The 15,029-nt window shown below is 39.4% G+C and overlaps 1 protein-coding gene across 1 annotated transcript in view; it reads right to left on the bottom strand.

Annotated features, from left to right (window-relative positions):
- The window catches only part of MALRD1 (MAM and LDL receptor class A domain containing 1), a 513,316-nt gene that overhangs the window by 164,324 nt on the left and 333,963 nt on the right, over positions 1 to 15,029 (bottom strand). The window contains exons 25-26 of the mRNA XM_077808757.1: positions 10,970 to 11,217; positions 6,309 to 6,597 (exon numbers count right to left, since the gene is read on the bottom strand). Of these exons, the coding sequence (XP_077664883.1) occupies positions 6,309 to 6,597; positions 10,970 to 11,217 (537 nt within the window). The remainder of the gene's footprint in view (positions 1 to 6,308; positions 6,598 to 10,969; positions 11,218 to 15,029) is intronic.

Below are 15,029 nucleotides of genomic sequence, written 5' to 3'. Positions count from 1 at the left end.
AGTACTCCATCCTCATCCTCCTTGACCTGTCAGCCACCTTTGGCACTATCACCTTTGGTTCCTCTTCTTGAAATCCTGTCCTCCCTGGGCTTCTGTGTCTCTGTCCTGGTTCTCCTCTTACATCTCTAATAGCTCTTTCAGCATGTCCTTCAGAGGACCCTCCTCATCTCTCCTCCAACTCTCTATGGGGGTTCCCTTCTTTTCTCCCTCTCTACCTTAACTCTGGATGAGCTCATCTACAAAGATAAATTCCACCACCATCACTATGCAGATGGTTCACAGTTCTAGTTCTCTACTTCAGATCAGTCTCCTTCTGTTCAAATTAAAATCTCAGTCTGTCTCTCTGACCTCTCCTTGTGGATGTCTAGCTGCCAGCTCAAGCTCAACATGGCTAAAACAGAGCACCTAATCTTCTCCCCAAAGACCTCTCTACCCCCTCCTTTCTTGATCACGGTGGATGGCATCATGATCCTTCCTGTCATTCAGGCCCATAATTTATGCATCATCTTTGACTCAGACCTCTTGCTTGGTCCTCACATCCAGGCTATATCTAATTCTTGCCCATTTTCTCTGCATAATATCTCTAAGAGATGACCTTTCCTATCCATCCACATTGCTAAAACTCTTGTCCAGGTTCTCATCATCTTGCATCTTGATTATGGCAACATCTCTCTCTCTCTCTGGCCTTGACAAATGCAACCTTGCCCTACTCCTACCCATTCAGAATAATTTTCCTAGCCTGTCACTTTGACCATGTCATCTCTCTCTTTGCATTCCTCTACTGGTTTCCCCTTCTCTATTGTATCTAACATAAGCTGCTTGTATTCACTTACATAGCTCTTCATAGTCAATCTCCGCTATTCATCTATCATCTTTCAGTCACAACTGAGGTGTCAATGCTTGCCTCTGATTGGCCTATGATGCCAGCTTCCATTGCCTATTTGTTAAATTTTCAGATAAGCACCTTTCTGCTTTTTCCCCTGCTACTCTACAAGCTTGGGAGGAGCTCCAATGAACATCCCGAAAACTACCTCATTATCCACTTTCAATTCCTCCTCTAAACTCTTTCCTATGATGTATATGAAAAACTTGACAACAGTTAGGCTGCTGGTGCACAGAGACCACCATTGGTTAAGCTGCCCAATACTGTTTCATTGTTTACTTGTTCTTCCCCATCTTGTCTTGCCATTTTATAAGCTCTTTGGGGAAGGGAACACCTTTTTGTTCTGCGTCTGTACAGTGCCTAGCACAATGGGGTCCTGGTCTATGACTAGGGTGCCTAGGCACTACGGTAACACAAATAAATAATAATAATAACAATTAATAGATGCAAAAAGAAAAGGAGTACTTGTGGCACCTTAGAGACTAACCAGTTTATTTGAGCATGAGCTTTCGTGAGCTACAGCTCACTTCATCAGATACATCAGATCCTTACCATGCTAAGAAGGGTGAGTATATTGACTTGGATTTAGGAGTGCAATGGGGCGCACTCACCACGCACTGGATAGTCTCCCTGTGAGCAAAAGGGCAGAGAGGGATGAACTACGGGAAGAACCTTAGCTCAACTCCCCCCAGTCTCCTCTTGAACTGGCCAGGCACATAGTGGGGAGTAGGCTACTTCAGAAAAGGGGACGAACGCTCCAGAGCAAAGGCAGAGCAGGGGAGTCACAGTCCTTTTCCAGGGCTGCTCCAGAAGTGCTGCAGCTATGTGCTGCCCCTTACCCAAGGCAGACTGTACATTTCAAATCCAGCCCACAGCAAAGAAAGCCACAGTGGAAGGAGTAAGTAGTGTTGCCTTCCTACACAGGCTACCATTGTAGAGTGTGAACAGCTCCAGATACTACAATAGCCATCATTATTCATACAGTGAAGAGGTGATAAGCAGTGCCCTGAAATGAGGCTTGATTGTTTCTGAGCCTCAACACTCTAAGCAGCTCTCAGTGACTTGCCAATCTGGGATGGTTGCTAAGCAGCGCCATGCGGACAGGCAGTTAATCAGCAGTCCATGACAATGCTTTCAAAATGACTTTTTTTTTTTTTGAGTTGTCAAACTCTCTCCTCCATCCTTTAAATATTACTGCATATTTACCAAGGAGAGAAACAGCAACGGGAAATACAGAGTTTAAATACTTAGAAGACTAGTACCTTGTTATAGAATTATACCTCTGTTCTCTTTTAAAATTAGCCGCTGTAACTATCTGTCTCCAGGTATTGACATGTGGGGAACAGGGGCCCCCTCCACCCCCTTGCCTGTCATCTATACTGTCCTCCCTCCCACTCCAGTTTGCAGCACATGAAGCGTTCTCAAACAAACAGACAAAAGAGAGGTTCTTTCCCTTATGAGAGAGAGGAATTGGGAGGAAAAAAAAAAGGCAAAGGTGGCCTGCTTTTCAGACAGTCTTTCTGGAGTCAGCTCTATGAGCTTGGTCTATGGGGTTCTATTGCCCCTTAGTGGGTCTATCACCAGCCCCTCCTCTTGGGGTGTACTGCTTTGCAGCTGGTCCATGCAGCGTCAGGAGTGATGACGCCTGTGATTGTCTTTCTCAGTCGCCCTGTTTCTGTTAGCAGTCTCCGAGGTGGAGCAACTTTCCTCCTGTTCTATCAAATGGCATCCTCCATGTGCATTTGGAGGCCAGACAGTCCTGGGGCCTGCAATGCATTCTTTGCATACACAGACAACGCACCATGGTCTTTATAAAATTAAACTTATGGAAACAAGACTAAATGCCTCAGTCTTGGTTTATCCCAATTGCACAGTTTCAGGTGCTGCTTTGTTTCCCTCTGCCCAGCATCAACGGGTATCAATGGGTCCAAATCCCTACAACTAATTCCATCCCCATAACTGTCCATAATGCAGCAAAAAGCATGGCTTAATAGCAGGTCTAGCCTGGGACCTTTGGAAATCAGAGTTTAAATCTCTGATCAGGATAAATGGAAATTCTGTAGGTGAGAAAACGCAAATATATTTACATAAACTCTAAACATAATGTCAGCTAAGATGAATCCTTACACCCCATACTGTTACTTTGAAATTGCTGTGAACATCTGAAGTTGTACCCATTACATCCTGGATATATCATACAAAGGAATGGGTCCCTCATGGCTTTTTCTTAGGCTTTAATAACTTTTGTTTGATAGAAGTATTTTTGAACAGCCTTTCACCATCAAAAGCAAAGTTTTTAAAGTTTCAAATGTTGCCACAGGGACTCGCATCTACTGTAAATGCAGCAGGTCCAGAAACACCAGAGAGTACAGAATTAGAAACCTCAGCAAGTGCACTTCTTGGGGCCAAACTAGTATCAGGTTTTTTACTTTTCAAGTATTGATCTTGTCTGTAATGAAGGCCACGGAGTCTGGGCTGTGACTGAAGTGAGCAGTGAATGGCATGGATTGTAAGGATTTGATGAGGTATTAAGGATATATTTTGAAAGCATTGCACACCCTGGGACAAATTCTGACCTGTGCAAGATGGAGTTTCAAGCCCAGCTTGACTCAGTGCCTAAAGTGTGGTAAATTAAATTCTGAAGACGAAAACCATCCTTTAGCAGCAGCCACATAGTGAGTTTCTGTGTTTCTATAGGCTTTTCCATGGTATTGATCAGTGTAGTGTCTGTGCACCTCAAACAAATTAATGGACTCCTCACAATACTCTTAACACAATACTCTTTCTTAACTTTCTTTTACTCAATACTCTTAACACAATACCTTAATTTTATTGATTGGGAACAGAGACAAAAGAGATTAAGTAAATATCAAAGTTCACACACAAGAAGTCTAAGGTAGAACCAGGAAAAATCTCTCCCCAAAATTCCACTCTATTAACTTTACCAGAAAACCCAATCTACCTCTCCCCGGTGCAGAGTCCATGACCTGCCTGCTACCACCAGGAGTGGTCATGGGAGCACTGGGAAGTGACACTGGGGGAGGAGGAGGAGGAGGCATCTCCCCAGACTTCCTGGTGTGGGTAGCAGAATCTCCACAACTGAGTGACAATTAGGATGGGCCTTTAAGCAAGGGACCATAGTGTCATTGTGATTTAAGATTTCCTCCTGTCACCAGGCAGTCAAGTGGCAGGTTGATGCCATAGCTTCCAACGGCTCACCCTCAGCCCCTAACTGACAGGAGTCATTTTGTTCCACACGCTGGCCCTAATATCTCATCTTTTTGTGTATAGTTGCTTTGTAGAAGTTATTGCAGCCTAGATATGGATGAAAAATGTTAAAATAATTTCTGTAAATATGTCTGAGTTGTGTTTGTTTCCCCACCCAATCAAAGTTTAAATTAAAAAATTACTTGCACAATCAAAAATGTTGGAGAATTTTGACCAGTTCTGTCTCAGCCTGGGGAGATAGAAAGTAACAGAATTTTTGTACACGTGCCATCTGTAATTTTCAAAATGATTGTGTAGGTAAACGGAATAGAATACCTTCATGAAGAGAAACAAAGAACTTTCCTAATGGTTGTTAATGGTCCAATCCAGTTTAACAGAAACAACTACATTTTACATCTTTTGTTCCAATTAATTTGTTGTTGATGTTGCATCAGAGGTCATATGATTTCAGTGAACCCTATGGAGTAATGGCAAATGTCAACTACCATCTTTCTGTACCCAATGGCAATTACTATCTCATTGCAACCAATCTCAGTCATTGATAATGCTAGCCACTCTGTCATTGTGTCCACAGAACCCATGGCAGTTAGCATGAACTATATATATATAGGGAAGGGGACAGTAAGAGAGATACAAATTAGAGATGACTGGAGGATGACAGTTCTGTTTTGCAGCAACATTTGAGATTTCAAAATCGCTTTCATTTTCCATTGGAACACAATCAAAATATTTTGACCATTTTTGTAAAAACCAAATTGTCAGTAGTTTTTAGCTTGAAATCTGAGCTTTTTGATTCAGGAAGCAAGAGTGTGTTCGTGTCTGGCTAGGGCACTGGCTGAGATCTGGGAGACCAAGGTTCACGTCCCTGCTGTCTTGGAGTCAGAGTGATATAGGATGAAACTCTCTGCTCTGACACAGGCAGAATCCCAGGCTAATGCTCTCACCCTCAGGCTACAGAGTGTCTCCTGTCTCACCCCCAAACCCCGATGAAAACTTCATTGAAACCAATATGTCTCAGCAAAACAGGATATTTTGATATTTCATTTAATCTAGAGAATTCTGACCAGCTCTAGTATGGATATTATGCTGAAGATCAGAATCACAGGGCCTTTTAGAAAGAAAAATGTTTCCTCACCCCAAAGAGAAGAAAGAGGAAAGCGAATCCAAACCATCAACCATTAGAAAAATACCATTCTCTAGGAAAAGTATAGAGTTTCTGCAACAGCCAAGCCTAGACTGTTTTAAACTGTTTGTCATAATTTTCAAGTAGTTATATAATTTGATGATAACTACTATGCTTATGGAAAGAACAAATGTGAAACAAAAGATCAATAAAATAAGAATTACAGCTTATTGTATCCCAATTCACTGTCTCAACAAGGCTTTCTGAAAACAGATTTAGGAAAATAACAGGCTCCCAATTCAATGGAAACCCATTATAAACGCCTTCCCTTCAAAAGATACAAAATCCTGAGAGTCCTATACCGCCCTCAAGCCATGGCAGAAATCCCAATGAGAGCTGCATATTCATAGATTGCATCTGAGAGCTTAGCTGCCAAAAGCTGTCTAAAAAACAGGAAGAGCTTTTCCTGACACACGGGCTATGAATCACTCTCAATCAAAATTGATGAAAATTAAGGGTTAGTGTCTGACTTAAATTTCAGTTCATGCTGGAAGCTGCGTGTTGATTGGTGGCACACTAATTACAGTGGGAGCATATGGTGGAGTAGCAGCTCTGTCACCCTTGCAACAGTTCTTCTGGCAAGTGTGCAGGAAGTGGGGTTTGGCCTCTTCCTCTTGTCTCACATGTACCAGGGAGGTGCTAGCAGGGAGCTGTACCTATACTCCCCATTGGCATTCTGCCCACTCTTTGCATATGGGTCTAGGGAAGCAAGCCCCTTGCACTCTTTGTCCTTTCACACTTGATTTTTCAAGTGAATAGCCCTGCTGACTTAAATGGGACCACTCCTGTGAGTTTGTCCTGCTCAAGATGAGTATGTCATGCAGATTCAGGATCAGTGATTTACTTTTCCAAACAGCTCTTCTACGCAATACTTTAGTCAACATACTAAAGAGCTACATCAAATTATATTCATTTCTGACCATTAAAAAAACCCAAACAGAAAAATCAAAGCAAGGCTTGTTTGCTACTCTGAGCAATTTCACAGCATCAGATTCTGGGAAGTCTATTTAATACCTGTTGAAGGCGGTGCTGTGGGTTCTGCTGATAAGTCAGGTGATGGCAAACATTCCTTGGTGAATGTGATGTCATCAAGTGCTATGTCGCCCCTGTAGCCTTTCCCAACTTGCCCTTCAAAGGTAATCTGAAAGTCCTCATCTGTATCCAGAAGCACCAGTTTTCTCTGCCAGAAGTTTCCCTGGTTTCCAGTTAGGTGGAGTAGGATTTTGTCTTGGTTTGATGCTGTCACCTGATATATGGTTAATGATCCAATGTTCACACCATGCATATGGTAATAAAATAATATCTGCAACCAAGAGTAATGACATTAAATACTCAGTAGAGAAAATTATGTATACTCTGTCATTATAATTATCCCAAATTTTCACTACAGAAGCATCCTCAGTTCTCAGAAGAGCATCAAAATTGGTAAATCATTCATTATCCAGGGTTTTAATTAAACACAAGGAAAAATATCATTAATAGTAATCTGTAGAACTATTCCTTCAGTAAACTAATGAAAGCTATTTTGGAAGCCAACATTTCAGGCCTTATAGAGCTGCTGATAGACTGCTTCTGAGCAAATTTCACATTTAAATTTAAAACTCTGAAAACTGATGACACAGCAGAGGCAGGGAGCAATGTATAAACAATGTCCGTTAGCATATGCGGAGTATCTTGAATCACTCAAGTGTGACTCTTCTCAGGCTAATTATGGTGTTGTTGCTGGACTCTGAAGTGCCTCACCTGCACAGAGCTCTTTCCTACCCTAGTATGATTGCTTCAGAGTGAGCCTCTACCAAGAGACAGTAGGGAAAATAGAAGGACTCATAAGTAAAAAGCGACAAACAGAATATTGAACATGATGACTGTGCTCAAGTAGGATAACAGTAGATAAAGTACAAGGAAGAACCACAGTGAAGGGTTCTTTATCGCCTGTGAAGCATTTATTCTTATACTTTGTTCTCTTTCAACCAGATTCTAGTCCATGACAGAATTTTACCTCTCACTCCAAGACTACTTAGTCTCCTTAACAGGCTCTTGTGATGGATTTATCAAAGACTCCTTAAAATAAATTACAACTATGAGTTCGATATTTTCAACTAATATCCTGGTACTGAAGTAAAACTTGATGGTCTATAATTTATGGGATCATCTTGGCACTTGACAAAATGTAGACTCAACTCTCACTATCCTTCAGTTCTCCATAGACCAACTGATTTTAATGACCGATTACATAGAATACCTATCATAAAGTTGTGTTCCTTTCTATTAGTATCACTTTCTACTTTTTGAAGGATACTGTTTTGGCTCAACTATATCTTGCCTTTTAACCACACTTTTTTTTCCCCTTGCCTTCTGCCTCCTCTTACATTTAGCAATTTGCATATCTTCTGTAGTTGAAATGGTGAGTGCATTGAAGTCAATGGGAGTTTTGCTATGGCTCTAATGTGTATACTTAAGTAGCTTCTGCACCGACTCCAAGGAATGTCGACTCATCTTCATTGCTAAGAAACAAGAAAATGTATCTACACTGGTGCAGTCCTGGGCCTTGAAACAGGTATTTTTTGTGGAACATAAGATTTTGTATATCAGATGAATACACTGGTCAACTGAGATTGGAATCTGAATCTCGCGGTAGCATCAACTGTAAATGGTATCCCCATTCCCACCGTAATATATATGTAGCTAAATATGCAATTCTGTGCATGAGAGAGAACCCTCCTGATCCCTGCAAGCAATCAATGTACCCTGTGAAACACAAGATTTTATCATCCTTATTTCATTATATTCTTTATTCCATTCCATGTCTACTTTGCCTCTCAGCCACTGATGCTCACCAGCACTTTTGAGCATCAAAATACAGTTGGCTACAGTTTACAAAGCCAGCCAGCCATGTGTGCATGCCAATATGATTCAAACCTGAGTTCTCTTGAAGAACTTGTATAAAAGGAAACTTCAAAACTGCAGAGATGTTCAAAAAAGTGCTTGAAAAGTGTCAAACCTGGTTTTGACTGTTTCAAAATAGGAAAAAGGTCTTCTGCCTAAAGATTAAAGGCATTTCCAAATACCTGATAAACACATTTATTCATGAAAAAGCTAATTGTTGCCTGCTGTGACCCTCCTCCATTCTTTTGGCACTTAATATACAGTAGAAATCAATATTCATACAATGGACCATTTATCATTAGTTATTCTATATTTCTTCAAAGCATATTTTATTGTTTACACATAGATGTTAAAAGGAGTGGGACTATGAGTCTGAGAGCATAATGAAAGAGGATTTAGACAGAGACATCTTCCAATATGGGGGAAGATTTTTTTTCAATATATCTTTTTTCAGAAGGCTGTTAGGAAACTGATTTGAAAACATAAGTTCATGGCCCAGAATTTCCAAGTTAAATGTTTAATGGTTAGTTTATTTTTTCTCTATTGACAAACTGATTTACTCATGTTGTATTAGTATAATAAAATCTAATAATTTTTGTTTAACATTTCCTGAATTTCTTATCTATAAAGGGTTTGGGATTTGACAAGATAGAGAAAGTGAAATAAAGTGATCTGGAAAACATCAAACCAACCAAAACTGTTAAAAGTAAATTCCCCAAATCACTATTACTTCTCTTTTTCTACATGAACTACCTGAGTAAGGGGTTAAAGTTTGAGCTGAGGTTCCATTTGAAAATTCAGTAAATCTATTTAGAAATGTGTTTGGAACTGAGGCAGTCTAATCCAAAGAGTAGCTCTGCATCTGTACACTCAGAGGATCTCAATCAGCTCAAATCAAAGGCTCTTTAAAAATCAAATTTAAATTGTCAGCATCAAGAAGATTTCTGATAGTTACTCTCCTGACATGTCTAGTTTCTATATGGAATCAAACTAAGATAAAGTAGCTGTATTGGTATAAATCAGCAAAACAGAATGAATCACAGCAAAATTCCAATATAAAAATGAAACACCCTCTTTTACAGGTTAAAATGAAAAAAAAAAAGATAAAATTTGTGCAACCAGGCAGGCACTGGTATTGTCTTCGATCAAGGGACTGGAACTCAAGTTCCTGTATGAGGATGGATTAAGAATTTCAGCCATATAATTAGTAGTGGAGATACTTCAAGGTGATGGGGGGAGGAGGGGTGGTTGTCTTGAGATCAGAACAGCAAAGAACTGCTGAGCAGGTGTACATGTAAATGGATAAACTGAAAAGGCTGACACTTCTACTAGTAAGCTGGGTAGATATTTACATGCTAACAGTGATTTACTCTATCTTGCATTTATGAATTGAAATTATATTTCCTGAATGCTCGCTTTTAAACTCAAGATTCACTAGATTCCTTCCCCTAACTTTCAGGGCTGTACACAACTTAGGCTTCTCTTACCTCTGCCCACATCTCCTTTTATCTTTCATCTTGTCTTTACTCCACCCAAAATGCTAAATTAACTTTACCCCTTAATCTCCTGTCTTTTATCTTGGCCTTCTTCAACACCACCCTCTATGCCTGGAAACCCCTTCCCAGCTGTGCCTTCAAACTTCCATTGCCTCCTCCTTTGAATGTCTCATAAAAATATTTCTTACAAAGGCCTCAAATCCTTATTCCTCCAGTAGTTTCATGCATGCATGCTCATGTGTGCAAGTTTGGGTGCATGAAAGAAGGCAGGAGTTAAATACTGGAGGAGGAAGAAGGAAAGACAATGGTAAACAAAATTATTTTTTCTAGTGAAAATACATAGAGTTGGCAATATTTATGTTTGATTCGGGTGTAGGGTTTATTATTTAAATAGGTAAGTGGATGTGTTATGCATGCATTACCAATTAGGTTAGCAAGAATGCTTTAATAACCCTCTTTTAATAGGCTATGTTAATCAGTCATGTGACAACCCCATTTATCTGCACATTGTAAAACCTTATAAATTGTAGAAAACAGGAGTAAATGAGTGGGAAAAATACAGTATATAAATAGAGCAAGTAATACTATAAAAACATTTCCCCCCCAAAATTCCAGAAATCCCTTTCTAGTGTACTGTGACTGCAGGAGCCACAGGCATATCTGTTTTAAGCCACTGGGTTAAGAAGATACAAAACAGCAGTTTAGCAAAGAAGGCAGAGGATGCACTGAAACTAGACAGCCTTTCAGTCCATTTTTTCCAAATGTCTACCAGGCTCTCTTTGGGACCAATGACAAAAATGTGCTGTAGCACTTCAACAAATAAAACTTTACTCTTCCCTAGTTTCTGACAGATCAGTGAGAAGAATCTTATCATGTATTTGTCCATTTCCAGTTACACTCCCTTGTATCCAGTTGTTAATGTACTTCTATTCAATTTCTCCATTAAAGCACAAAGCAGATATATGCAGGGTTTTCAGTGCTTTTGTTACATAAGCTTTTTCTAAAACACCCACTGAATAGACAATATCTGCTTCTACTACTGACTACTTCCAAATTTGCCAGAGTACTTAATTTATCAACAGAAGTCACTCTTCTTTGATATTCTGCACTGTAAGAAACAAAATGTTTGTTTGGTAATTGGTTTCAAGGTCAACACAGGATCAGGATCATAATGTCTGTAGAACACTCCAGTTTTCAGAAACATGTTACTGATTATCTGTCACATTAGTGATTATTACTTTGTAGCATTCTACAAATCAAGCTCAGACCTCCCAGTATTATGCTTTGACATACCTTGCAGTTTTTGCTCCTTCTGCTTAGCTTGGGACTGAAAATCCTGGCCTTCTGCTCCGGCAACTGAGGGAATGAGCTCTTTATGAAGATGTAATGACCAGATGGCCCTTGCAAGGTATGATCAGCAGCTGGTCCAGGGCCAGATTTCAGGATGCTGCCAGTTCTTAGATTCCAATCAAAGTCATCATTCTGATCCTGCTCCCAGGCACAAAGATCAAATTCAAAATCACAGTGCCCCATGGATGTACCTGAGAAAAATAAAATATACTGTGTAAAAATATGGGTAGATCCAAAGAACCAGCTTATAACCAAATAGACAAACAAGTGATTTATCTACATCCTCACAAAGACAAAAACATGGACTTGTTTTATTAATAAGTCTTTTTAATAGACAAGTGGTTGGTATACTATCATAAAAAGACGGCTGATAATTAGATAATTTTAAAAGGATTTCTGATTACCAAACAGCCTCTGTCCTTTAATTCTAGCTTATTTTCTCTAACCATTTGCTCTCAGTAAGAATTAACACACACATTTTAATGGGCAATATGCAAATCGAGATGCTTATAACTGAACATTATTTTATGTCTATACATAAAGCTGCCAAAGTCTGATTATATTTATATGTATAAAATGCATGTTTGATACTTCCTGTACAGTTGTTTCACAAGTTTCAAGTACTTAGATTTTTGTAAAGTGCTAAATTGATCAACATTTTAAGTCAGATATTCTTATAAATTTATGTTGACAGAATTACAATATTCTAAGAGTTTTAGTTAGATTTTCTTATAATTTGCTGATAATTACAAACCTGAACCAAAGCTCACTAAAGTTAATGGTCATTTTTGTATTTACTTCAGTAGGGTTTGGATTAAGCCACAAATAATTCCTCTTGTTGTTGCTGGAAAGAACATATTTTGAAGCTAAATTCTTAAATCAGGATGGCTCATTTGGTTTGACAAAAGAAGAACTCCCAAAAGCCTTCTCTTAAAGTACAAACAGAACCTGAGCCTTTTCAGAGGTATGATAAAGTTCAACATCTAAAAGGTAGCTGTATTTAAGTGCCATCTGTTTAGAAGTCTCAGGAGAGAGGCCAACAATTCTTCAAGCCCTAGAGACGGGCTTGCCCCAAAACAACATGGCCAAACACTCCCAAAATTTCTCTACTGGAAATGTAACTGTCTGTGAAAAAGAAGCAAGGAAAATTCAAAAATTATCAATGAAAATTCAAGCAAAATGTGTTTATTTTCCTGACAATTTTTGTTTGTGAATATAGTGTAGACTAATAATAATAACAACTAAAAAGTCTATGTTGTGCTAAAAGGATTAGCACATAGTCATTCAAAACATAATAATAACTTTGAGTTATGAGTAACTGGCCAACAAAATTCATAAGGCTACTGCAGCCACTATGTCTGTCCCTGTTCATTTCATTGAGTTTTAAGACTCCCACACTTGCTAAATCCATCTCTCTTTAGTAAAGCACTTATGTACATGCTCAAGCTTCTTTCATATAGAAGCATGTTTTTCTGAATCAGGACCTGAAACTATACTGATATTTAATATACCAACTAATGCTGCACATATTATATGTAAAATCCCCTTTAGCAAGTACCTCTATGTTGAACTGTGAACCAAGAGATATAAAGACAAAGCCAACCTGTTGCTTCTGGAGTAACGGAACAGGGCTAGCGAATTAGCTAGTTAATCAGTTTGACAACAGTTGAATAATTAGGAAATAAACTATTTTATATTAGGAATGTTATGTATGTGATCAAAATTATATTGGCCCCACATGACCTACATGAAACATCTGTATCAAAAGAGGTAATTAAATAGAGCAAAAGCTAACCTATTTCTAAGCTAATGTCCCTTTCTAGTCTGAGAATTTCTGAAAAATTACAATTTCAATCTTACAACTGGGGAAATGAAAACTTAATTCTGAAGTATATTGTTAGCTGGCAAAAGTAACGAGCAAGATGCTTTGGAGAATTTCAGTTGGCAAACTGATGCTCTATGATGATTGTTTTGCCAGCATTTCAATGTAAATTAAAGCTTCGGGGCCTTTATTATATATATATAGGTATTATATATATAATAAAGGCCCCGAAGCATATATATATATATAAAATGAAGCAATTTGAAATGGGTCATTATTCTAGTAAAAATGGAGTAGAAAACTAAAAACTCAGATTACAGTTGAACTGCTTAGTGATACTGCCATATTCCTTTTCACAAAACTACTTTACTTATGAGCAATAAGGTCTCTCTTTATCAGACAAGATGTGCAGATCTTCTCTTCCCAAAACTGCACCCTTACCCAGGAAACTTATAGCCAAGGTTCCACCTGCTTCCTGGGCCTCTCCACCCACGTTTCATGTTGGGAGGGTGGTACCAGGTTCTAAGCCCTGCTCTCCTCCCCAGGCTCTGAACTAATTTGTGGGGACACTTCACAGGGGTGGGGGTTTTATTTCCCTCCTGGACAAAGAGCCAGGTGCAATCTGGGCCCTAACAATTCATTTACTAAATTGACAGAAGTATTGTTTTCTTAGGGTGAAATTCATTCCTACAAACACAGTGGGACACCAAGTTACCAGGATTTGGTAGGGAATTCACTGTGGGAGAGAATAGAAATGGAATTCATTTCACCCAACTCCAAAGGCAGGTCAGAGGGTGGCTGTGCAGCCCCTCCAGTGGCACTTGTACAGCCTCTGGGCTCAGAAAAACACTGCTGCCCTTCTGAGTCTCTTTCAGAAGGATATGCATACAGTAAACATGTATCCTGCTTTTAGCCCACTTCCTGTAGGCACTTCCACATCAGCTTATTCAGAGCTGGTTCAGAGATCCCCTCTGGTGCACAGTAAGCCTCAGTGTACAATAAAGATGCCTGCAGTTTCCTAACACTGTTGTAATAATGCTGCAATATATTCTGCTGTGATGACATCATTCTGTGGTTATTATACTCCTGTGTAATTACACTAACAAAGCAGTACTAATGATACACTCCAACATATTACAATATTTGAAGAACAATAGCTGTGACAAATTTAATCAGCTATAGAATGACCAGTGCTTAACATATTAGATGCCTGATAAAAGCTGTGCCCTGATCATTCTTTCAGCAGCAATCTGCAGGGATAAATCCCAGATATTTGAAAGAGCTGACTGTCCTCAGAGTAGCCTTAGTCTGCCCGGTAACACTTGTAGTACCTGATCTGCTTTCCAGCACAAATATCCAAAGTTAAAAATCCATCCTCTGTAAAGTGTTGTAAACAAAAACTCCCTTTATGACAAGACACACCTCTGTACAAAAGTAAATCCTTTATCCACAAGACGGATTCACATACTGAACAACATACTAGCAATAGTGTCTCAGAAGCATCATCTTTTACAGCACTGTTACATTAACTGTCTTTGTGGGTATTGCCTTGCAATATTGCTCTGTTAATGGTTTGGGTCATCATGGATTTTGCAGAGATTATGGGCCAGATTCCCCCAGTCTGGAGCAGAAAGGTGTAAAATCACAAATTTCTGAAGCAGTCTGGCTCTCTGCATTCAGGGGAGGCAGTGGTATCTAGAGTTATGGCCAGGGATCCATAAAAGCCCATTACTGAAAGCTACTAAACAGATGTGCTGAATCAGCATACCCTTCAGGCTTCCTGCCCCCACTCCCATCCTTGGTGAGCACTACCAATTTCTGGTTTTCTACACTTGAACCCTGCTGACTTTCCTCCTCTAAGGGCTCCACAGAAGCCAGCACAGACCTAAGACTTCTGGGGCAGTCTTTTTCAAACAGTCATTTGCAGCTTAGCATTTGGTAAAGGGATCCTTCTCTGGTGGCTCCACAGAATGAACAATTGTGACAAACAGTCGTGGGTGGGAGCGGGAGGGCGGTATCCTTTAATGGCTCTCTGTTATGAGGCAGACTACAGAATGAAAAAAAATGGAAACAGTACTTTTCTGGGGTAAATTAGGATAGACTTTACCATTACATAAAACTAGAAAAAAGCTCACAGTTGAAGAAAGGTCATCCTTAGGTCAAGCCTGGATTATGACATGA

This window comes from Eretmochelys imbricata, chromosome 2 (genome assembly GCF_965152235.1).
Source record: "Eretmochelys imbricata isolate rEreImb1 chromosome 2, rEreImb1.hap1, whole genome shotgun sequence".
Classification (NCBI taxonomy): Eukaryota; Metazoa; Chordata; order Testudines; family Cheloniidae; genus Eretmochelys; species Eretmochelys imbricata.
Note: the sequence above shows the minus strand (reverse complement) of the source record. Positions and strands in the feature narration are given on the sequence as shown.